General features: G+C 39.5%; 2 protein-coding genes across 2 annotated transcripts in view; both read left to right on the top strand.

Moving 5' to 3' along the window:
- Positions 1–23, top strand: part of LOC126157495 (sialin-like) — a 64315-nt gene extending 64292 nt beyond the window's left edge. Inside the window, exon 9 of the mRNA XM_049916378.1 lies at positions 15–23. Within this exon, the coding sequence (XP_049772335.1) occupies positions 15–23 (9 nt within the window). The remainder of the gene's footprint in view (positions 1–14) is intronic.
- LOC126162423 (putative inorganic phosphate cotransporter) lies at positions 16–7628 on the top strand. The gene is made up of 2 exons (XM_049918923.1): positions 16–138; positions 6846–7628. The coding sequence occupies exons 1-2, from the start codon at positions 28–30 to the stop codon at positions 7008–7010; spliced, it is 276 nt and encodes a 91-aa protein (XP_049774880.1). The 5' UTR covers positions 16–27; the 3' UTR covers positions 7011–7628.
- The last annotated feature ends 17617 nt before the right edge of the window (positions 7629–25245 follow it).

Here is a 25245-nt window from a genome sequence, read left to right on the forward strand (position 1 = left end):
CTCTATGGAGGAAGTTATCTTAATCACATGGATCTGGCACGCAACTTTGCTGGTACAATATCAGGACTTCTCCACACAGTAGTTACATCCTGTGGAATATTTGCTCCACTTGCTGTAGGAGCCCTGATTAATGAAAATGTGAGTATTTAGAACAGAACATGGCTTTTCTATAAAAATAATGACATCCACTCATTAATGCTTCTCCATACAAATCAAAATACAGTTTTTGGGACAGAAACTATGAAGGCTAAATCACAATTGTGGAGTGCGATGCTTTAAAGTCCCTGTAATTTAGTTGCGTTCTGACTCAAGTTCTCACATGTAACAATGCTCAGTTCCAGATGATTTGTATTGGCCTATTGTGAGTTTTAAAAAAAGTTTTTATTATATTGAATGTGACTGTTTCATGAAATAAAATTAGATCCAGCATTGTGGCCTCTGTTGCCGTAGGTGCTGCCTAGTAGGCCTACAGATCTGCATACAATGCCAGGTCCCTGTTTCTCCATTTATTACATTATAGGTGCAATCTGCAAATCCATTTGATGATTGGACATTAAGAGTTTATGCTGTAAGGCATTATTACAGTACCACATTTCTTAATTTTTTGTTCATTTTTTTTACTAATCAGGTAGAAGTAAATACTATGATCTATCACCAGTTTGAAATTTGTTCATGGCAACTAAAATGTGAATTCACTTCTTTCAAGTACAACGTATGCAGGACTGTCTCCTGTATACTCCATCTGTCTCTTAACCAGCTAATGCCTACAAAAGGATCAGATCATATAAGTGTATACTTACCACAGCTCATCTGAAAATAAGTTTCTAAAATATAGTATCTATCACAACATTTCAATTTAGCAGACTATGTTACAATATATCCTGTATCTTCTTCTCTTCAGCAGATAGCTGCCTAGCAAAAATACAGCATTTTTTATGAAATTGTTCAAATAAACAAGCCTCATTTTGATATTCTCACTCAGCCAATTTATTGAGCTACCTGCTTGCACTGCATTTGCTATGTATCCACAGATCACTCCTCTCACCAGAACAGCCTAATCTACACACACAGCTACTCACATAGAATTCTGAGACATCCACTGCACTGATGGGATCTGGAATAACACTTCTACTTTTCAAGGCAGTTATAAAAATGAAAATGGCAAATGAGCAAACTTTCATTACTGCATTTAGTTTCGACTGTCCTTAACCCCTTGCCATCATCATCTGTGTGATGACAGTTCCAAAGGTCCTGGAAAGAACCATGTGAGTCCATGTTTTGTGACAAATTTTAGCCAGGAGATCTTCAAGATTATCTAGTTACCTGTTGAGTCACTCAATTTTCAAACATCAAGTAGATAAGCATGGTAATTACTAAGGAAGTTGGATAGAAACAAAATAAAAATAAGAGGCAAGACTCATCTCTCTGCTAACAGGATTGGGTCACATTTACTGTCTACATCCAGAGCACCAAGAGATAAAACAGACATAAGATACATCAGACACAAACATTCATTGCTCAAAAAGAGCATTAATGAATAATCTGAATTCTCAAGAACTTTCTCTGCATCTGAAATTTTGGCTGCTCTTAAAACTCTAAAACCTGGAAAGGCACTGGATAATGACGGAATCCATCCCAAACTATGCAAAAAGATGGCTGGCAGATTTATTCTCTGATATTATGACAACTGGTTCAATCCTACAAAAAATGAAGCAATCAAAGGTCATAGCAATAGCCCTGTCCCATTACTGAGCAGTATTTATAAGTGCCTTGAAAGGGTTATGTACAGTTGGATTAGCCCAGTGATCTTTCATAATCTTCCTGTTAAACAAGCTGGCTTTGGAACAGGACTGAGTAGTGTTCATCAAGTCTTACCATTAACCCTCGAGCGGGCGTGCCTGTGCATAAAGTACGCCAACCAAAAACAAAATGTTTCAGCACGGTTCCATTGTTGTTTCACAACTGCAAACCCATACCAGTTCATTCACTATTGGTTCAGGGAACGTAGCAATAAATTGTGTTGTCGTATGTCCAAGTGATAGCAGTAATATAAAATACAAAGAGCTAGGCAAGGAAAAAAATGTATGATTCGTGCAAAAAAGTGACCCTGATTACGAACTAGCAACATAATCCCACAATGAGGCAGTTGTATATGAGATTATTAATGATCGAACAAGCAGCTGGCTGGGATCTGATGCAACTGCATTGTTTAACGCTTTGAGTGGGTCATTGCTGTCTCTGTGACATCTGCCCTTGACAACAGAGTATTATAGTGAAAATTTATTTCATTATTGTTTAATAAAGCAGTGGTTAAGGCCATATTATGTAAGTTTACTTTCTCATTGTTTAAATAAACTAAGATTAAACTGTGATTTTGATTATACATAACATAAACAAAGCTATCCTATACATACGCACAAAGTGCGCCACATGCCTGCTCATGTTATGAAAAACGGCGCACCTGCTCGAGGGTTAATAATATTTATTGAAGCATGATACCAGATGAAGCAAAAAGCATCATTTGCTTGCACTAATCTAAGTGCAGCATATGATACAGTTTGGGTTACTTTACAAATTATTACAAGCTGCTCCATGCAGAGGACAATGAAACTAACAAACAACACGTCAGTTGGAAGAACATTTACTGTAACCACAGGAGAAGACACCAGCTGTCCACAAGTATTGAATAATGGCTTGCCACAGAGATCTATTCTCAGTCTTCTCATGTTTAATTTATATATACATCTGATATTCCTCTAATATAGTTCAGGAGGCTTGGCCATGTGAGTGACTGGGCAATAGCTACCCAACTTCTGATCTAGGTATCTCATGCCAGTATTTCCATAACTGGAGGTTACAACCCAAATCTTCATCACCATCTTGTGACTGTGACAGACAGTGTTTCACACTGTATCAAATTGTCCCACAAATGCCTACAAGGCTTCTTTCAAAGATTTACTGACACTGACAAGTGGGGTGATAAACCACACAAAAGATCTTGACATTTGCTTCTAACTGTTTTTGTTTGTGTTATATTACATTGGAGAGCTGTGTTGAAATGTTAACATGTAGTGGTTTAGTAATCTTTGTATGTGTGTAGCTATCCTTGTGATTCAGAAATTCTTAATGCACACCATACTGTAACAAAAAACATTATGGGCTTTAAATTAAGTGAGTACTGGACCCCAAGCTGTGTTTCAACTGAAAACTCTGTCTCAGTTTATTAAGTTTTCTAATATCTGTATTTTGATGTTGTTGTTGTGGTCTTCAGTCCTGAGACTGGTTTGATGCAGCTCTCCATGCTACTCTATCCTGTGCAAGCTTCTTCATCTCCCAGTATCTACTGCAAACTACATCCTTCTGAATTTGCTTAGTGTATTCATCTCTTGGTCTCCCTCTACGATTTTTACCCTCCACACTGCCCTCCAATGCTAAATTTGTGATCCCTTGATGCCTCAAAACATGTCCTACCAACCGATCCCTTCTTCTAGTCAAGTTGTGCCACAAACTTCTCTTCTCACCAATCCTATTCAATACTTCCTCATTAGTTACATGATCTACCCACCTTATCTTCAGCATTCTTCTGTAGCACCACATTTCAAAAGCTTCTATTCTCTTCTTGTCCAAACTAGTTATCGTCCATGTTTCACTTCCATACATGGCTACACTCCATACAAATACTTTCAGAAACGATTTCCTGACACTTAAATCTATACTTGATGTTAACAAATTCCTCTTCTTGAGAAACGCTTTCCTTGCCATTGCCAGTCTACATTTTATATCCTCTCTACTTCGACCATCATCGGTTATTTTACTCCCTAAATAGCAAAACTCCTTTACTACTTTAAGTGTCTCATTTCCTAATCTAATTCCCTCAGCATCACCCGACTTAATTTGACTACATTCCATTATCCTCGTTTTGCTTTTGTTGATGTTCATCTTATATCCTCCTTTCAAGACACTGTCCATTCCGTTCAACTGCTCTTCCAAGTCCTTTGCTGTCTCTGACAGAATTACAATGTCATCGGCGAACCTCAAAGTTTTTACTTCTTCTCCATGAATTTTAATACCTACTCCGAATTTTTCTTTTGTTTCCTTTACTGCTTGCTCAATATACAGATTGAATAACATCGGGGAGAGGCTACAACCCTGTCTTACTCCTTTCCCAACCACTGCTTCCCTTTCATGCCCCTCGACTCTTATAACTGCCATCTGGTTTCTGTACAAACTGTAAATAGCCTTTCGCTCCCTGTATTTTACCCCTGCCACCTTCAGAATTTGAAAGAGAGTATTCCAGTTAACATTGTCAAAAGCTTTCTCTAAGTCTACAAATGCTAGAAACGTAGGTTTGCCTTTTCTTAATCTTTCTTCTAAGATAAGTCGTAAGGTCAGTATTGCCTCACGTGTTCCAACATTTCTACGGAATCCAAACTGATCTTCCCCGAGGTCGGCTTCTACCAGTTTTTCCATTCGTCTGTAAAGAATTCGCGTTAGTATTTTGCAGCTGTGACTTATTAACCTGATAGTTCGGTAACTTTCACATCTGTCAACACCTGCTTTCTTTGGGATTGGAATTATTATATTCTTCTTGAAGTCGGAGGGTATTTCGCCTGTCTCATACATCGTGCTCACCAGATGGTAGAGTTTTGTCATGACTGGCTCTCCCGAGGCCATCAGTAGTTCAAATGGAATGTTGTCTACTCCCGGGGCCTTGTTTCGACTCAGGTCTTTCAGTGCTCTGTCAAACTCTTCACGCAGTATCTTATCTCCCATTTCGTCTTCATCTACATCCTCTTCCATTTCCATAATATTGTCCTCAAGTACATCGCCCTTGTATAAACCCTCTATATACTCCTTCCACCTTTCTGCCTTCCCTTCTTTGCTTAGAACTGGGTTGCCATCTGAGCTCTTGATATTCATACAAGTGGTTCTCTTCTCTCCAAAGGTCTCTTTAATTTTCCTGTAGGCAGTATCTATCTTACCCCTAGTGAGACAAGCCTCTATATCCTTACATTTGTCCTCTAGCCACCCTTGCTTAGCCATTTTGCACTTCCTGTCGATATCATTTTTGAGACGTCTGTATTCCTTTTTGCCTGCTTCATTTACTGCATTTTTGTATTTTCTCCTTTCATCAATTAAATTCAATATTTCTTCTGTTACCCAAGGATTTCTATTAGCCCTCGTCTTTTTACCTACTTGATCCTCTGCTGCCTTCACTACTTCATCCCTCAGAGCTACCCATTCTTCTTCTACTGTATTTCTTTCCCCCATTCCTGTCAATTGTTCCCTTATGCTCTCCCTGAAACTCTCTACAACCTCTGGTTCTTTCAGTTTATCCAGGTCCCATCTCCTTAAATTCCCACCTTTTTGCAATTTCTTCAGTTTCAATCTGCAGTCCATAACCAATAGATTGTGGTCAGAATCCACATCTGCCCCAGGAAATGTCTTACAATTTAAAACCTGGTTCCTAAATCTCTGTCTTACCATTATACAATCTATCTGATACCTACTAGTATCTCCAGGATTCTTCCAGGTATGCAACCTTCTTTTTTGATTCTTGAACCAAGTGTTGGCTATGATTAAGTTATGCTCTGTGCAAAATTCTACTAGGCGGCTTCCTCTTTCATTCCTTCCCCCCAATCCATATTCACCTACTATGTTTCCTTCTCTCCCTTTTCCTACTGACGAATTCCAGTCACCCATGGCTATTAAATTTTCGTCTCCTTTCACTACCTGAATAATTTCTTTTATCTCGTCATACATTTCATCTATTTCTTCATCATCTGCAGAGGTAGTTGGCATATAAACTTGTACTACTGTAGTAGGCATGGGCTTTGTGTCTATCTTGGCCACAATAATGCGTTCACTATGCTGTTTGTAGTAGCTAACCCGCACTCCTATTTTTTTATTCATTATTAAACCTACTCCTGCATTACCCCTATTTGATTTTGTATTTATAACCCTGTAATCACCTGACCAAAAGTCTTGTTCCTCCTGCCACCGAACTTCACTAATTCCCACTATATCTAACTTTAACCTATCCATTTCCCTTTTTAAATTTTCTAACCTACCTGCCCGATTAAGGGATCTGACATTCCACGCTCCGATCCGTAGAACACCAGTTTTCTTTCTCCTGATAACGACGTCCTCCTGAGTAGTCCCCGCCCGGAGATCCGAATGGGGGACTATTTTACCTCCGGAATATTTTACCCAAGAGGACACCATCATAATTTAATCATACAGTAGAGCTGCATGTCCTCGGGAAAAATTACGGCTGTAGTTTCCCCTTGCTTTCAGCCGTTTGCAGTACCAGCACAGCAAGGCCGTTTTGGTTAATGTTACAAGGCCAGATCAGTCAATCATCCAGACTGTTGCCCCTGCAACTACTGAAAAGGCTGCTGCCCCTCTTCAGATTTTGATAGACTCTTTTAACTATGCTGTCACAGAAACTTGCTAATTTCACCACATCGCTGGTCCTATTGTACTTTATTTTATGTTTATATTCATGGCAGTGCTCGGCAACAGCTGATTTACTTTGTTGTTTTAGTCATTTTCATCACTAATGTCCCCTGCATCTCTTCCCAATTGTTCTGATGATCTGTCCCATATAAGAAAGTTTAACTTTAGTATACCTACATAACACATATGTAACAATAATGCTTTCAGTGTCTGTTCCCTTTTAACACCAAGTAGTAGAGAAGGGATAATACAAGCTGTGGTGTAAATAGTGATATTAGCAAGAAGTATACTACTTTCTATATCACAAAGAAAATAATTCTATAATATTGTTTATAATACTGAATATAATAGATCTAATGTATTTTTATCTCTTTCCTATTTTACAGCCATCACTTACACAATGGAATATAGTATTTTACATTGCTGCAGGAATTTCAGCAGGTACATATGTTTTGTACTTTGCCTTAGGAAGTGTTAAAGAGCAGTCCTGGAACACACCCAAAGTTGAAAAGGAAGAACCAAGTATCAGCACAATCACAAAGAAAGTATAATACCGAACATCTGTTTGATATTTTGGTAGTAGGCCTTGTTGCCATTGCTCATCCAGCTGTGCTACAATTGCAAATGTAGCCACCAAAGAGACATAGTACTTTGATATTATCCTCGTAACTACTGTATTAGAAGCTATGATCTGAGTACTATAAAATATGTTTGTGTACCTTTAATGAAAGTATTCTTCCCCTACTAGCAGAAAAATTGTGTACAGGATTACATTTGTATGGACCTGACAAGTAGGGTTTTAGAAAAATTGACATTAAATATGTTAATATTTGAGCTTCAGTTGGTGCTCTATCATCTAAATAAACTATGTCTTTACTGTCCTGTCAGATACATTTCATTTCACTGACTGCTCCCTGTCTGACTGCTTTGTTCACATATTTGCATGTCTGATATTACTGACTCTTTATAGTGTCATAACGCTAGTTAATCATATACATAAAGTGCTTTAATGGACCACAGTAAAAATTTGTTTCATTCTCTTTCCATATTTTGCAAACAAAACTCATTGAAGCTGTCACTCAGCCAACATTTCTGGAATGCATGTGTGTATTTGTAAGCACTTATGTAGATGTCTGAGTGTGTGAAATATCACCATTATATCATTTGTATAATACTTAACCCATTTTATGTCTAAACCAAACATTTTATTAGTAGGTAAACTCCCTGAATCTGTTTGTAGTTTAATTTTCTTGTGGTACAATAAGCATTATTACTGTTGTAAGCAGAAGAAATACTCATACACAAAATAAACAATATTTATGAACTTTGTATCTCTTTACTATCCTGCATGCCATCCACAGTAATTGTTTTCCTTGCTACATAGATAAAAAACAATAACCCTATCTGGTGTCTGCAATAAATAAAAAATGGTGAAGTCTTAAAACCCATTCATGCTTACCAGTCCTTTGAATGCAGCAAGACAGTTATTCATCCCTTCTACAAATTATGTTACTGCATAAACCTAATCTTAAATAATAACAATATACTGGTAGCACAATAGTTTCCATGAAACTTGTTGCCGTCTGCCATTTCTATAGATAAATATAATGCTCTTGTTCAGCTCAAAAACTTTGTATTTATTTTTATCATCTGTTTCGTACAAATGCTATATTATTACTCCATTGTTTCATTTTCTGTGTTTTTACTCAAGATCGTATGAAACATGTCTATTAAATAATCAGACTGTGAGAGAAAATGTGAAATAGAAACAAGCTGCTTCAAATATAACAGTACTCATTATTATTATTATTATTATTATTATTATTATTATTATTATTATTATGTACTATTCAGAGAGAGAGAGAGAAATTTACTCACCATGTGGAAGCAGAGTTCCCATCTGCTGTTACTTGATGGTTACATTTATCTCTATCCATATTATAAATATTTTAAGCTCACTAGCTGCTGAAAATAAGGTGACATACTCCATGTAGATCTCCACCAAGTTTGGATAAATTTCTGTTGGCAAAAAACCTCCAAAACAAAGAATTTTTAAGGTAGCTTTGTATCCCAGTTCATCCATCTGATGAAACATACAACAGACCTATTTTAAAAATCTGTACAACAACACTGTTCTTTAATAATAATAATAATAATAATAATAATAATAATAATAATACCAATAATAATAAGGATGCAAAAAACATTATTACAAACAAATGGTTTGCTGATGTTGACATATTCTTTTCAAAACACTTCTCATTTTGCATGTAACTTTGATATCCTTCTAATCTGTACAAAGTGTTTTGAAATTGGAATTTCTTAAGCTGAAACTTAATCCCTGCTGTGGAAGGAGAAAATAAGTGTAACAGGCTTTCACTGGCTAATTTTGACCCAAATGATGTTCCATGGCCACTAATGTAAAATATATATTTTTTTTCTTTCACGTACTGTACTGACACAAATCAAACAAAATACATGCTGGGGTGCAGTCCATAACAAGCAATATCGCTTCTAAAATAAACATGTTCACTACAGTCAGCACTCTAGTTCTTGGAGACTGTTTATAGCACAATCCCTGATATTTTGTTCAGCAGATGATTCATATATCCCTTTTTGAAGAACCTATAGCTTATTTAGATTTGCTTTGAATTGCTCATTACAAATATATTCTTAGGTAACTTAGGTATTAGAAAGTTGACAAGCCTGTCCTTTTTCAGATTACTTTAAATGGTTGAGCCAAGTACGTTTACACTACAATAATGTTTTTTTATCATTTTACTACATACATACATTTCAATTCCATCAATGTTATGGAACTCTGTGAGACACATGTTACTGGTACTTACACTTACCATATAGTGGAGATACTGAATCACAGGGTGGAACAACAATAAGACTGTCAGAAAATGAGTTCTCAGCCAACAAGGACTTCACACATACAATGACACAACTGCAATTAACACACACATGACCACAGTTTCTGCCTGCCGAGGCCACATTGCGAGCAGCTGTGCATGATGGGAGACACAATCAGGTGATGGCGGTAAGGAGGATGCTGGGACGGAGAGGGTAGGGGTGAGGTACAGTAAAGTGCTGCTTGTGGGAGCATATGGGGATGATGTGGAGTCAGATGATTAGACGGAGAGAGAGTGGGAGAGGGGGGGGGGGGGACGGGGGGGGGGGCAGATTAGCTGAAAAGGGGAGACATAAAAAGACCAAGGGTGCATTGGTGGAATAGAGGACGATGTAGTGCAGGAATGGGAACAGGGAAAGGACTAGAGGGTAAGGACAATGATTAACAGAATGTGCCATTAGGATCCTTCCTACCACCACTAGCTTATCTGAATTGCACAGGTGGTAACTCTCCCTGCAATATATCCTACGTTCCTGTAACCCTCCTTACCCTCTAGCCCCTTCCCTGTTCCCATTCCAGCACTACATAGGCCTCTGTTCCACAATGTTTTTACCTCTCTCCTTTCCTGCTAACCTCACCCCCCCCCCCCCCCCTGACGCTCTGTCTAACCTCCCGACTCCACCTAGTTGCCCTACCCTTTCTCCACTTCATCCCTGTATGTTCCCACAAGCACAAGCAGCACTTTACCTTCACCCACCCCTACCCCGCTATCCTTATCCTCCCTGCCCCAGCCTCCTCCCTATCTCCGCCACCCAACTGCATCTCTCATCAAGCGCAGCTGCTTGCAGTGTGGCCCAGCCACCAGAGAATATGGTCATGTGTGTGTGAATTGCATTTGCATGAGCGTGTATGTGTATGTTCTATCTCTGACAAAGGCCTTGTTGGCTGATAGCTCATTTTCTTATTGTCTTTTCGTTGTGCCTATCTGCAACTCTGCGTCTCCACTACATGGTGAGCAGCAACTATCCTTTTCATAATGCTGATACTTACACTGAACAATTTCACTTGTCTCATTACTGCAATGAGTCTCTAATTCATTAAAAGATATCTTTTTACATGCAGTGGATCACTTTATGCACACAGAACTACTTTGGACCTTACAGAGCAATTTAACATCATTCACATACATAAAAAACAGAAGAGGTCCAAATACCACGCTACATACTATGTTAACAATAGTATGAAAAGAATAAATTGCTACTCACGATACAATGGAAATGTTGAGTCACAGACAGGTGCAATGAAAAGACTGCTAAACAAGTAAGCTTTTGGCCAAAATGCTTTCTTCTGGATTAGACAACAAACAAACACACACACACACACACACATTCACACAAAAGCACCTCTCACACACATGACCACTGTCTCTGACTGTCAAGGCCACACCTTTGGAGGGGAGAAAGAGTGTGGGGTGGGATTGGGTTGGTAGGATGAGGTAAAAGTCCATGCGGCACAGGAAAGTACAGAAAATAACATGCAAAAATATGTGAGAGTGCCACAGGAAGAATGATCAATTTGGATGTCTAGGATTAGTGATATTGGCAGGCAAAATGTGGAACATTAGACGCTGCACCGACAATCAGCGCGGTCTTGCAAACGTGTCGAGCACAGATGAGACAGTTGGTACAGTGTGGTTTGTAAGTAAGAGCATTTTGGGCAGTTTGGAGGGCGACAAGTAAAACACAGGAAAGAAAAGAAAGAAATGGATGGACACTGGGTATGGTAATGCATTAGGAAATAGTAACGAAGGAAAATAGTGCTGGGTTACGGGATGGGATAAAAGCCATTAGGCAAAATGAAACAACAGAAATCCAGGATGGAATAATGACAATATTATGAAAAGGATAGATCACTGTTCGCCATGTAGTTGAAATGTTGAGTCGCAGACAGTTGCAACAAAAAGACTGCTAAACAAGTAAGCTCTCAGCCAAAAAGCCTTCTTCTAGATTAGAGAACACACACACATATTCACGCAAATGCAATGCTCACATATGTGACCACTGTTTCTGGCTGCCAAAATATGCAGAAATAAAAGTAGGATGTACGATGAACATATCTGTTAGGGCAGTGCAGCAAAATTTGGCATTAATGGGCTATGGCAGCAGATGACTGATGTGAGTGCCTTTGCTAATCAGTACATCATCACCTGCAGCACTTCTCCTGGGCTCATGATAATACCAATTGGACCGTAGACCACTGGAAAACTGTCGCATGGTCAGATGAGTCTCGATTTCGTTGGTCAGAGCTGATGGTAGGGTTCGAGTGTGGCACAGACCTCATGAAGCTATGGACACAAGTTCTCAGCAAGGCACTGTACAATCTGGTGATGGCTCCAGAATATTGTGGGCTGTGTTTACATGGAGTGGACTGGTTCAGCTGAACCGATCATTGACTGGAAATGGTTATGTTTGGCTACTTGGAGACCATTTGCATGTTCCCAAACAATGATGGAATTTTTATGGATAATGCATCATGTCACCAGGTCACAATTATTTGCGATTGATTCGTAGGACATTCTGGACAGTTTGGGCAAATGATTTGGCCACCCAGATCACCGAACATGTGCACCAATAGCACTTTCAAGATTATGGATGGCTATAGAGGCAGCATGACTCAATATTTCTGCAGGGACTTCCAGCAACTTGTTGAGCCCATGCTACATGGAGTTGCTCCACTACAGTGGGTAAAGGGAGGTCCAACATGATAGGAAGTATTCCATGACATTTGTCATCTCAGTTTATTACATAACCTCTACTTGAAGGTCAAAGATATTTGTTATTTCCATCAAAGTCAAAGATATGTGAAATAAAGCTATGCGGAAGTAACGCCGTGGACTTGTCCGGAACAAAACTGCTGCCCTGAGGTAGCTGAACTAACCTCTCTGGACCTGCAGTTAGTTCGCTCTGATCGATGTTTGTTACAAAATGCTTTGTAACTTTTAGGACAATAAAACATGTTCATGTGGAACTGTATGACAGTCAGTTATTATTATACACAATTACTATCCTGAATACCATATTTCCCATAGTAGTGACCCCAAAATTTCAGCCGCCGTGTGTTTAAAATGTAAAATCTCCAATGCTAGTCCATTGTCCTGCAATGCAGCTGCAACCTCCAGCTCAACCATCTCCTGCTCTGAGGGATGTCAGTCTCACCTCTTCATCAACACCTGTGAATTCCACAAACTTTTTGTGCCTCAGTTTTGTACAGTTTCCCCAAAACCTGGGTGAAGTGTCCAATTCGGCTGTATGTAGTGAACCAGTAACAATACTTCTATTGCTTCCATATCTAACATTCCAGGCTCACGCTGCTTCATACCAAACTTGTCAACGGCATGTGTCATATTCGCAATGTGACCTTACCAGTGACAGCACTGTAATGATGTTGGATGGCTATATGCCTAGTAATTCTGCTACAACAATGAATGCGATTGTGGATGAACAATGGCTTCCTGCGACTCCAGCTGTCAGTACACATGGGAAATGAAGACACTTATTCCTCTGGACACTCCTTTAGTGCCATTGAATTTATTCCATTAGCATTACCAGAGTTCTGTAAAACTGTACGGACACCCACCAAAGTGCCACAATAGTTGGTCAACAATGGACTCCGCTAAACAATCCTCAAACTGTTTCCAACTATGTACTGCCTCCCAGACAAAATAACATGGGTTTGAGTGACATTCTTGGACATAAAAGTTAGCAACTGGACACAAGAATATGTTGTCATGCAACACCTGCCTGTGTCATACACCTCACAACTGCTGCCACTCATACCATGTTCACTTGCAGCTGTCTCCACAATGCATGATGTGCACACTCTGCAACCCCTCCATGCATGTGTAATGCCCAGATTCAGTACAACTGCATTACCAGACTCATTACCTCGTGAGCGTATCATGTACTCACTGTGTCCAGCAGCTCCCATGGACCAGCACCACATACTAACAGTCACACCCATCTTCATGTTCGGCTCACATGTAATGCACTGCACACATCTAATGCACTGCACATACCTTTGTCTCATCACCACATGCTCCGTCCTGATGCTTCTGATTTTGCCTTACCAACCATGCTGTGTTTCACTTCACCACTTTATGATGCGCTACTCCCCGATGCTTCCACACCTGCCGCACCAACCATGCTGCATATCTCTTTGCTGCTTTATGATGTGCCACTCTGCAGTGCCTCCACTCCTGCTACATCTATCTCTCTGGGCAATGCTCACCTCATGATGGTGCCAGCCTCACACAGCCATGACCTTTACCATTTCGCACATCCTCAGCTGAAACTCCCTTCACTGAATGTGGACTCACCTACGCTGTGGTTTTCACTTAGTGAGTGCATAATGCATTCCACAAACATCACTGAGGGCAATGACAAATTTGCAGAACTTCTCAACCACCTCGGTGATAACGCCTATCTCATTTGCGACTTTCTGCTTGATGTGTAGACACAAACAAACGAGTGAGACTTTCAAGGCACTTTCGCTTCAATCCCTATACTGCTCGCTAGAGCAACAACTTCATCTAGTGATAAGTGGAATCTCATTCCGTCACAGAACAGCTTCTGTGCTGTGACACAAGGTTCATCTGCAAATTGATACAAGCTTGTCCTTGGATCATGCTTTGTGGCTATTAAAACTGTCAGAGAGCATTCAAATGGCGGTGCGGAGAATGCTCCACTAGTTTTCAAACTATGCCTGTCTGACAGAACGTTAACGTTCGACAGCACTGCTCATTGATTAATTCTCGTTGTGACCTTACTACAGCTGACAGCATCCCCACCTACAATGCCAACAACACATGAACCTGGACGAGCTCCGCTGACAGCACGCTTGTGCTCCCAGCCAGTACTGTTCCCCTCCTACCTTGCAGATGTGGGCCACCAGAACTCACACTGCGCCGACTGCCACACCTCGCCAATTACAACGTCTCATCAGTTGACACCTCCACTGTACTGACATCCTGCTGGTGCACAAAGCTTTCTCCCACATGCTCCGCACTAAGGAAGCACGGGAGGGGGGCTGTAGTTAATTCACTCTGATCGATGTTTGTGACAACATACTTTGTATCTTGTAGGACAATAAAATATAGCGGTATGAAATTGTACAACCTCTTAGTTATCATTATGCCTATCTAATATACCATGTACCGTACTTCCTACAAAGGAAAAGCAATCAGTCACCTACAGCAGATGAATGCGTGGAACACAGAAGCACATAAAAGGAAACAGCATTCACATTAGCTTTTGAGCACTGGCTCGTTTTCTTGCAATAGCGAACACTTTCACACACATGGCCACAACCCACAGTTCAACAACTGCTCCGCTATGTGGACCATTCAGATACTCCCTTCCAACACAAGTTTCTCTACACTATGCAGATGGGAATGGTCTCTCCAACACATCCTGCACTCTTGTAATTATCCGGGCTTAAACCTACACTAACCTATTCCCAATACCTCACCTGACCTTTTCTCTACTCTCTTCTGTCCGCATAACTCGTCAGTTGATGTCACGCAGTGCCTCCTACCACCACATCCCCCCTCTCTCCTCCCTTTTTCAATCCCTCTCCTTCTCTCTCCCCTCCTTCATCTTCACCTTTCTCCCCATTTTCTCTCTTCTCATTTTCCCCCCTCAGATCTCCCCTCCTTCTCCTCTTACATCTATTTTTGAACCCTCTGTACTCTTTTCATTTTCTGGTGTAGCCATCAAATCATCTGTTCATAGACCTGCCTCATTCTCCCTGCCCCACTCCCCACCCCCATCACCTTAAGCAACTGCTTTCATCAATCAAGTATCAATAATTACTCTTGCTTGGCCGCTGGATTGTGCATTTGGTTGTCTGTGTAGTTGTATGTGTGAATGCGTGGGCTGTTACCAGAAAAAGAGCTAGTGCTCAAAAGCTAGAGTGAATGCCGTGTTCTGTTAGGTATGTGTTTCTATGCCATCCAGGAATTTCAATTATTCATATTCTACAAAGTCAAAGAGTCTCTTCTCTTCTCATTGGAGAAGATGGAACACATCCTGCACTCTCGCAACTATCCGAGCTTAAACCTCTACTAACCTATTCCCAATACAAATTGGAGAAGAGACTCTTTGACTTTGTATTTTAGCAGTCATTAAAATGAAACAGCCAATCACAATGTAGCACTGTCTTGGCTGTACTATAAATTATCCAAATGTCGTGAATTATTTATAAAAGAAAATCACATACAAAGGAAAAATTATATCAGTTGTGTAAAATGCGGAAAAGTCTGTCAAATATGTGTGCATTACTGACTGCAAAAAGTTGTTTATGGACTGGCTGACTCGCAACGACAAATTTCATTGGAATTTGTATACCATTCACTATGGAATATCGGAATGAGTACATAACATACCGTATTCGCTATAAATAATTAAAAATCAACATCTGCTTACAAAATGTGATTAATGAATTAGTATTACGTAGCTGTCGAATAAGAGTTTTACTTTAAATCCTATTCTGCAAACCATGAAAAACGCGAAATAAAATCAACTGTTGATTTTTGCCCCAATTGTTTACTATCAGCAACGGATTTCTGCACTAAATTTTGGTCTCTATACCATACTTGGCTTACTACGAAAGAAAAAAAATGGTTTAAATGGCTCTGAGCACTATGGTACTTAACTTCTAAGGTCATCAGTCCCCTGGAACTTAGAACTACTGAAACCTAACTAACCTAAGGACATCACACACATCCATGCCCGAGGCAGGATTCGAACCTGCGACTGTAGCAGTCGCGCGGTTCCAGACTGTAGCTCCTAGAACCGCTCGGCCACCCCGGCTGGTGGCGTATTACAGAACAAGCCCTTAAATTAATTGTTTTACATATGCATGAGGCTTGTCAAATATCACAATATTATCTACAAGTCTGCAGAAATGCGTCAAAAACCCAAACAAATACAGCAGGTTACACAATTTTACTTTCACGTCTAAACACACTTGGCTAGTTAAAAAGGCAGATAAACTTCTTTCTGGAATATGAAAATGAGTGTAAACAATGATTGGTCATTAGCTGTTAGCACGTTGAGCATGGAGTTGATTTTACTGGGCATTCCACTAAGGTGGCAGCCCTGCGTGCTGCCAACCACTTGACGTGTGTTGACTTAGAGTATAACCGGGTCGGGTAATGGCGCACCTTCTGACCAGCAACACATCTGACGGCCGCACAGTACTTGCCACCTACCACACATATATTACCACGGAAAATATTACCTCAGCAATTTTTGCCAAGCCTGGTAAAGAAAATGTAAGTATACCACGAGAGTTGCAGAATAAACAGGTGCAGTAATGTAAGAACACAATCTCCAAGGAACGATAATGTAGAGAAAGTCACAGTTGTGTAGGGGCTGAATTGTTTCACAGCGATTATTTTCAAAAAGCTTTGACATTCATAATAGCATAAATGTCACGAAGAGAAAATGGTACTGTGTAAAATGATTGCCATCGTCCAAAAGTGGCGATTTGTCTGATAGTTCAGTAAGTGATGAAAGCATCGAGTGGCTATAATTCCACTGATGATGTTCCATATGCTGCAGTGTGGGCTGTATAAAACCCAGGATGTTGAAACATTGTAGATCTGTTCATTAATTTGTGGGGACATTAACTGTACCGAAAAAATAATAGTTTCACTCTATGTCATCAAGTGAAAATATGGCGCTGTAGGCAGTCAGAAAGTGTTGTGGGTGCCAGAAAAGGGAAGGAACTTCAAACACATCATAACAGGGGTTCTGGCGTGTTTATGGTCACAAGTTACAAACTGAGTTCAATACAGTCTCTCGACTCAGGAACATGCTACATCTGTAACACAACAAGGTCAACAGTTGCTCACAGTATATCCAGTGTCGTCAGAGTGATAAGTCGTCATATGCTATCATTCAGATCAAGAAGAATCTGGATACATCCCTGATAGACATGATCTTTCAGATATCTCCAGAACCAGAAGTCTCATGAATTTAGGGCGGGTATATGGAAGGCCATACAACTTGAAATTGTGTAGAGATGATGCAGTCGTTACCAAAGTCTTCCTAAAGCAAATCTTTCAGCTGGCAAGTGACATGTTGCGTCACCCCATCTTGCATGAAAACAGTGGTATGGACACAGATCCATTCTTGCAAAGCTGATATCCATGTGTTGCACAAGGAGGTCCTTATAATGTGCAGATGTCACTGTACTCTAACAGGCCCATGAGTTGTCATCTCCTCGAAGAAAACGGGCCAAGAATAAAGGAGCTTGTGAAACCATACCAAACAGTCACAGAATCTGAAAGCAATGGATGTTCTGCATAACATGTGGCAGAGTAGAACCCCACATGTGACAATTGTGTGCATTCATGGCACCGTGCAGAGTAAAATAAGCCTTGTCCGTCAAAAGAATGTTCCCCGGCCACATGTCATCCATTTCCTTGCATCCAAAAACGGAAGGGCGAAGTCACGGTGTTGTAGCCCATCTTGGGACTTCATTTTGTGCATATTCTGAATGTTGTAGAAATACCGATGTAAAATGCGCCACAGAATTTTTGAACAGTTGACAAGGGGAGAGACATTTCCTGTGACACAGTTCGAGCCCTGGGAGCAGAATTTGAGGCATTTGCTGCACTGTCAGCTATAACTACAACAACTTCATCACCAAGATTCATTTCACAAAAGAAAGAAATATGTGTCATCAAGTGACAACCAGCATACTGACGTCAAAATAGGAAACATTTCACGTTATGACTTATTACAGCGCCATATTTTCGCCTGGTGGCAGAAAGTGGAACTATGATTTTTTCAGCATACTCTGCGAGCACACCAGTTACTGAGCATATCTACAGTGTTTTAGCGACGTGCAATATATACAGCCTGCACGGCAGCACTCAGAACACGATCAGTTTAATTATAACCACCCAATATGTGGTTTGAACCTAAGGGAAACAGGATGAACATTGTGCATTTTACAAGTACCCATTATGCCAAAATGAGTGATGAAAATGTGCAAAACTGTAACAAAGTCGACGATTTTTATGACCTTTGTGCCACAAGTGATATATCTGAACACAACAGTAAACAAACAATTATTTATGCTACACAAATGACAATGGTTTCCAAATGTTTGAATCAATGAATGCCAATAAACAAGGGTGAAATAAAGCTGCTTTTTGGAATAGTTTTGTGGATGGAATTGATGAAACTTCCATCCATACATTTATATTGATCCTCGGATCGGCTGTTTATTCAAACATCCCATGAAAGGTAATGAGTAGAGATTGTTTCAAAATTTTGTTGCAGCCAATACAAAAGTTGACACTTGAGATCATTTACCAAAACATCAACTCGTCATCAAAGAACTGAACAAAAATTTTTTTAAAAATATTATGAGCATGCCAAAATACTATACATCAATGAAACTCTAATACTGTTTCAAGGACGAATTGTACTTAGGCAATACTTGAAACAAAAGAGACACTAAAATGACATCAAAACGTTCAAATTGTGCTGTGGTAATGGATACTGCTTCAGTTTTCGAATTTACATTGGTAAAGTACTTGATACAGAAGCTATCACATCAACAAATGTTGTGATTAATTTATGTCAATATTTATTTAGTAAATGCCATACGTTGCACACCATTAATTGGTACACCAGCGTAGATTTGGCAGATGGCGTGGTAATACCGGTTCCCATCAGATCACTGAAGTGAAGTGCTGTTGGTCTTGGTTAGCATATGGATAGGTAACCGTGAAGGCCTGTGAAGTGCTGTTGGCGAGTAGGGTGTACTCAAGCCATTGTGAGGCCAATTGAGGAGGTACTTGACTGAGAAGCAGCAGCTCCAGTAACGAAACCTGAAGATGTCCGGGAGAGCAGTGTGCTGATCACATGCCTCTTCACATCCTTGTCAAGTGACACCAATCAGCTGAGGATAACACAGTAGTCAGTCGACGCCATTCGGCTCTCCAAGGCCTGTCAGAGAGATTCGTAAATTTGGCAAGCAGACTCATAACAAAGGATACACATTTGGTTGGGAACCCAATATTCCCACAGTATTTTTAACGACCATATCGAAATGCAGGAAAGTGATTGCAGTACAGATTAGTCAAGAAATTTGCGGTCCTGAACTGAAGAGACAAAAGAGATGTCTTCGTTCTTACAACCAAACATTCGAGTGAAGTGAGAACCATAAAAGGGGTTTTTCGAAAATCGGCCATTGTTACTGAGTATAATAAAGGAAAAACTGCTATTGACCTCTTTGATCACATGAGTGCATTTAGAAAGACAGTGAAATTGTATAAAAAGTTACCATTCTGTCTATTTTTGAACACAGCTATCGTGAATACATTATATGTATTCCAAGGTGTGATGGGATGGAAAATGTCAATCACAATTTCGGAAACAGTTGGCAGATGCACTCCTATGGTATTCACATGAATGAAATGCAGTCAGTGTTGATAGAAGAAGAAGCAAGCACCAGTTGGGAAAAAAGGTACTTCTCATAGGTTAATACATGCATATCTGAACTCCATCGTTGTAGTGAATGTTTGAATAAAGTTCATGAAAATTACATTTGTTTTTTAACCTTGTACTGCTGTTACTGTGCACTGATGTCATCCAAACAAAAGGAGTAGTGTCAGTCTCCATGGATTGATTTCATCCACATGAAGAGTCCACAGTCAGGTCCAGGGGACTGAATACATGCTTAACATGTTAAGCACCATCAGGACAAACTTAGTGAAGTTGGATTCTTTTATGCTGCTGATGAAGATCAAATCATGTGTCTCCACTGTATGAATGGATGGTGTCTCTTCATTCAGACATATCCAAAAGAACAGACACCACACAGAATTCGCAGCTGTGATACATATTATTATATACACTGGAAATGGAGGGGAAAGAAAGGAAAGAAAAGGGAAGGAATTACTGATGCCGCTGAATCGAGACTACATATGGAATCAGTGGCAATGAGTGAAAATGTGTGCCAGACCATGGATTCGAACCTGTAATCTCCTGCTCTTTAGGCAGTTACGTTAACCAATGCTCCATCCAGACAGTGTTTACCACTATTTCACGGATTATCTCAGCATTATGCAATCGCCATCCCCGAATTTCTCTTCAACATTGGAAGCAAGAAGGTGCTTAAGACATCAATGTAGGCCTATGCTGTGATATTGCCACGCAAAACAAGAAGGGTTGCAAGTCCCCTCCATTAAAAACACGACAACACCATATCACCACCGCCTGCGAATTTTACTGTTTGCAGTACACATACTGGTAGATGACGTTCACCCGGCGTTCGCCGTACCCACACCCTGCCATCGATCGCCACATTATGTACCGTGATTCGTCACTCCACACAACGTTTGTCCACTGTTCAGTCGTCCAATGTTCACGCTCCTTAACACCAAGCGAGGTGTCGTTTGGCGTTTACCAGTGTGATGTGTGGCTTATGAGCAGCCGCTCAACCATGAAATCCAAGTTTTCTCACCTACCACCTAACTGTCATAGTACTTGCAGTGGATCCTGATGCAGTTTGGAATTCCTGTGTGACGGTCTGGATAGATGTGTGCCTGTTACACATTCGACCCTCTTCAGCTGTCGGCTATCTCTGTCAATCAACAGACTACTATAAGTGTCCCTTCACGTTTCCACTTCACTATCACATCGGAAACAGTGAACCTCGATGTCTAATGACTACTGAGATCGCTGATACGGAGTAGCTGGCAGTAGGCGGCAGCACAATGCACCTAATATGAAAAACGCATGTTCTCGGGGGTGTCAAGATATTTTTGATCACACAGTGTACGATCTATATCGGAACAAAGACATGCTGATTACAGTGAAGGATGCAACTAATATTGAACACCCACAGGAAGCTGCAAGAATTGTTAACCCTAAAGTAGCAAATGCTTTGTCATCTGAACATCAAGTGACTGCAGGGGATATCGACAATGCTCGCCTATGTAAAATTTGTTTTCAAGTAGTGATGGGAGTGCTATTCTTTTCACATCACAGTTTTCGTTAAATTTGATCTTCTCTTTCTTCGTGCGTTGTGTGTCAGACTCCTATTTTGGCTATAGTAAGAGCATATATGTCGTAATAAATTCAGTATTGAAATCAGCCAGTAGTTTCAACAATAAAAATGGATTGTTAATATATTTTCTTGTATTTTGTTAACTGTGAAAAATAAATCACTATTTTGAAAGATATCATTCTTTTTCATATGCTAACAAAGTTAGGTATAGCAGACATTTGCAAATCGTTCTCCTGTTTTAGCACACCAACTCCCTTTTACAATGAACAGGTGCTTTCTGCAAAGCATCCACTGAGGGGATGTCCTGAATACGATATTCTAAACTCAAGATCCCGTCTTTTTCAAGTGCTGTTGAACCTAAAAGTTTTTATTGGTAGTACCAGTATGCAAACTGCGAGTATTTTAATAGTCATGCAGATAATTTAGGAGTGGAAATATATAATTTGCTTCCAAGGGGTGTTAAACTTCTTGTGATTTTTAAACTTGATAATAAAAATGTAAATTTATGACTAGGGCCTCCTGTCGGGTAGACCGTTCGCTGGGTGCAAGTCTTTCGATATGACGCCACTTCGGCAACTTGCGCGTCGATGAGGATGAAACGATGATGATTAGGACAACAAAACACCCAGTTCCTGCGCGGAGAAAAACTCGGACCCAGCCGGGTATCGAACCCGGGCCCTTAGGATGGACATTCTGTCGCGCTGACCACTCAGCTACCGGGGGTGGAATTAGATTGCAGTAGTGCTTACACGAAGGGTCGCTGACATGCAGGACTGCGCCCACGGGAGGTTTTGTGATTGGATCCCATATCCAAATATAACAATCCAGTTTTATTGTTATTTTAAAGAAGGTTTAACAGGATTTAAACATAATACAATGCGGGGGATATTGGAGACACATACAGTATACTCACTGAAATGAAATATAGAACAAATACCCTCTCTTATTAACCGCTAAACATATGTCACAAATGCATTTTGCTATGGTGTGAGACATTTCCGGTGGAATTTGAACGAACTAACAATTACTCATTGTGTAGTGGCTTCAATTTGAGCGTCAAGTAGTATACATATAGGTATCTTCAAGCCACTATTAACAGCACCAAGTTCGACTGCGTGTAGGATGCAGCAACGTCCTGTATAACAGAATCTGTAAACATTAAAGGAACTTATACAGACTGTGGCATGTCACAGGATTGTACTTAGAAACCGTGAAGTGTTCCGACCTAGAGCAGAAAGTTTAAATCCACATGTATCGGAATAACTCTCCCTGATTTTCTGATGTAGTGGACATGAATATAAACATTACTTGTCAATAACACATTGTCTGAAAATGGTTAGTTTTCCACACCAAAGCCAGTGCTCACCATTTAGATTTTAAATGCTTTTGTTTCAGCTGTTATTCGTCATGGACGTACGTAAATAACATAGTGTCAGAAAGGCAATTTCGAACGCTTTTCTACTTTTGAATTTGTATTTCCTCTGGGAACAGGACACATTTGGCCTCGTTAATGTAACTTGTTTTTGTTGATGTGTTTCAAATAAACAAGAAAAGAAGGTAGTGTCGAGAAAAGCATGCTTTTGTAATCCATCTAATTCCACTTTTACTGTGTTTATGTTAATAGGAAATGAAGCTGGAACTCCGAACCAATCTTCGTTTGCTTACTGGTACTGTATCTTGTCCGTTACATTTTCAGGTTTCAACTCGTAAGCACTACATTTTTAATGCTCACATCCGCAAAAAAAACTTACCTACTTGTTCTTTACTAGCCCATTAAGCGTGCAATAAGGAAAGAAGCAAGGCATGCAATTGTATCTTGACTTGTCCTGGCGGAGGTTCGAGTCCTCCCTCGGGCATGGGTGTGTGTGTTTGTCCTTAGGATAATTCAGGTTAAATAGTGTGTAAGCTTAGGAACTGATGACGTTAGCAGTTAAGTCCCATAAGATTTCACACACATTTGAACATTTCTGAACAATTATATCTTGTGCATGTCAACAAAGCGAACGATTACAGAAATGTTAGAGAAACCGAACTGCATAGAGGTATACCTCCACGCCGAATAGAGCTCTTGTATTATTACACTGTCAGTGCATTAATTTCACTGTAGTTAACACATCTTCTTACTTTGAAATCTTACCTATGATGCATCATTCAATGTGTGACCAATAATAGCAATTCACCAGATAAAAAAAGATATCATTTTTTTAACATGTTCCAACATTGAGAAATACTATAAATGTGATTAGGGGAATGGTATCAAACGCTTAGACACTGCGAAATGGATGTTTTATTTTAACATGTCTGTAAGCTATTTTTTTTAGTAATGATTGCTTAACCTATGTAATATATAGTCTTACCTTTCCAACAGCAGCATAACTGTATTTACTTCTTTTTCCTGAATATTTCTCACCAGTAACTCTGTCAGTTCTTCAGGAATAACCAAACATATCACAACTGGAATGTATGTCTGCTTTCAACATTTGCTTCATTTTACATTTGAATCTCATTTTGAGGTTTTCGAAGTATATAAGTCTACACCATGCTTTGTGGTATACCAGTATTTAGTTAGTTAGTTGATTTTATGTTTCATGTGCCATTTGCGTGATAAATCGTTACGTTATGGAACGAGTCTTTTATATTAACATCAGTTTTTGTTAGTGAATATGCTTCAATGCTGATCATTTACTAGCTTTTTTTTATATTAAAGACAGTATAATGACACAGTATTCCCCAAAACTCTAATGAAATGTCTGATACCACCCTTTTTTATATGCATCCGGATAATTATCGGACAATTTAGTGCTTCCTAAGGCCTTGCATGTGTGTCTTTACATATATTATTCTGACCAATTTGTTAAAACACTTGATATTAATTGTGAAAGCATACAGAAAGTCTGGAAAAACGTATATTATCATGATTGTAGCGGGGCTGTTGTCATTAACAAAATTATGTACATGTACCAAATCAAAAACCTATTTGAGAAGTTGAAGTAACAGATATTTAGTAAGAAATGTAAAAAAACCGCGGAAATGTCGGCATAAGTGGTTGGCGCCTCTAATTACAATAATTAGAAATGAATAACGAGTAAACACAGAAAACATCTTTACCTTGAGAAACAGCTTAAAACTTATAAACAAGCGATGTATTTTCATTTGTTATCTATTTTTATGTCCTCCTCTGTAATTAATATCCTCTGTAATTACATTTCTAATTAACTCTCCAATTGTTTACATCACACAGTTTTCCGATTTTCTGAATTTGAGGCCTTATTTGTAACTTTCTCGTGTGCAGTCGGATAAAGCACAAGATTTGTAATGTCACTGAGTGTTAGTAACCAAATCCAAACTGTAATTAATTACGTAACGAAAATAATACAAGAGACATTATTGTCATTAAAGTTCAGATCGATTTTCATATTTAAAACTAGTAATGATACTATAAAAATTGCATCAATTAATATTGTATTTTTTACGTTATTCAGCTGTAACACCAGTTTCCTTACGTTTTGTAAATTTTAATTGTAACATTGAAATTGTACAAATTTAATAATGGACTATTTTGTAATTAATTGTTGAAATTCTATGTAAAGCAAAGCAGCGATGCTGCCAGTCAGTCAATTTTTAATTTAGTTTTGGAAGTCAAAGAGATCAGTGAAGTACGTCAGTCAGTGTTTTATTAACGTGACGAGTATGCAGCTAAGTTGTGATAAATTTTGTGAAGTTGGAAACAGTTATTTTCCTTCATCAAATGAACTCCAGGCCAAGTTAAGTTAATTTAAGTAACGTTCAAGAATAAAGCATCGTTACAGCAGGTAGATGATAGTCAGTAGCCTAATTCC

The sequence above is a fragment of the Schistocerca cancellata genome, chromosome 2 (assembly GCF_023864275.1).
Source record: "Schistocerca cancellata isolate TAMUIC-IGC-003103 chromosome 2, iqSchCanc2.1, whole genome shotgun sequence".
NCBI classification, from domain to species: Eukaryota; Metazoa; Arthropoda; class Insecta; order Orthoptera; family Acrididae; genus Schistocerca; species Schistocerca cancellata.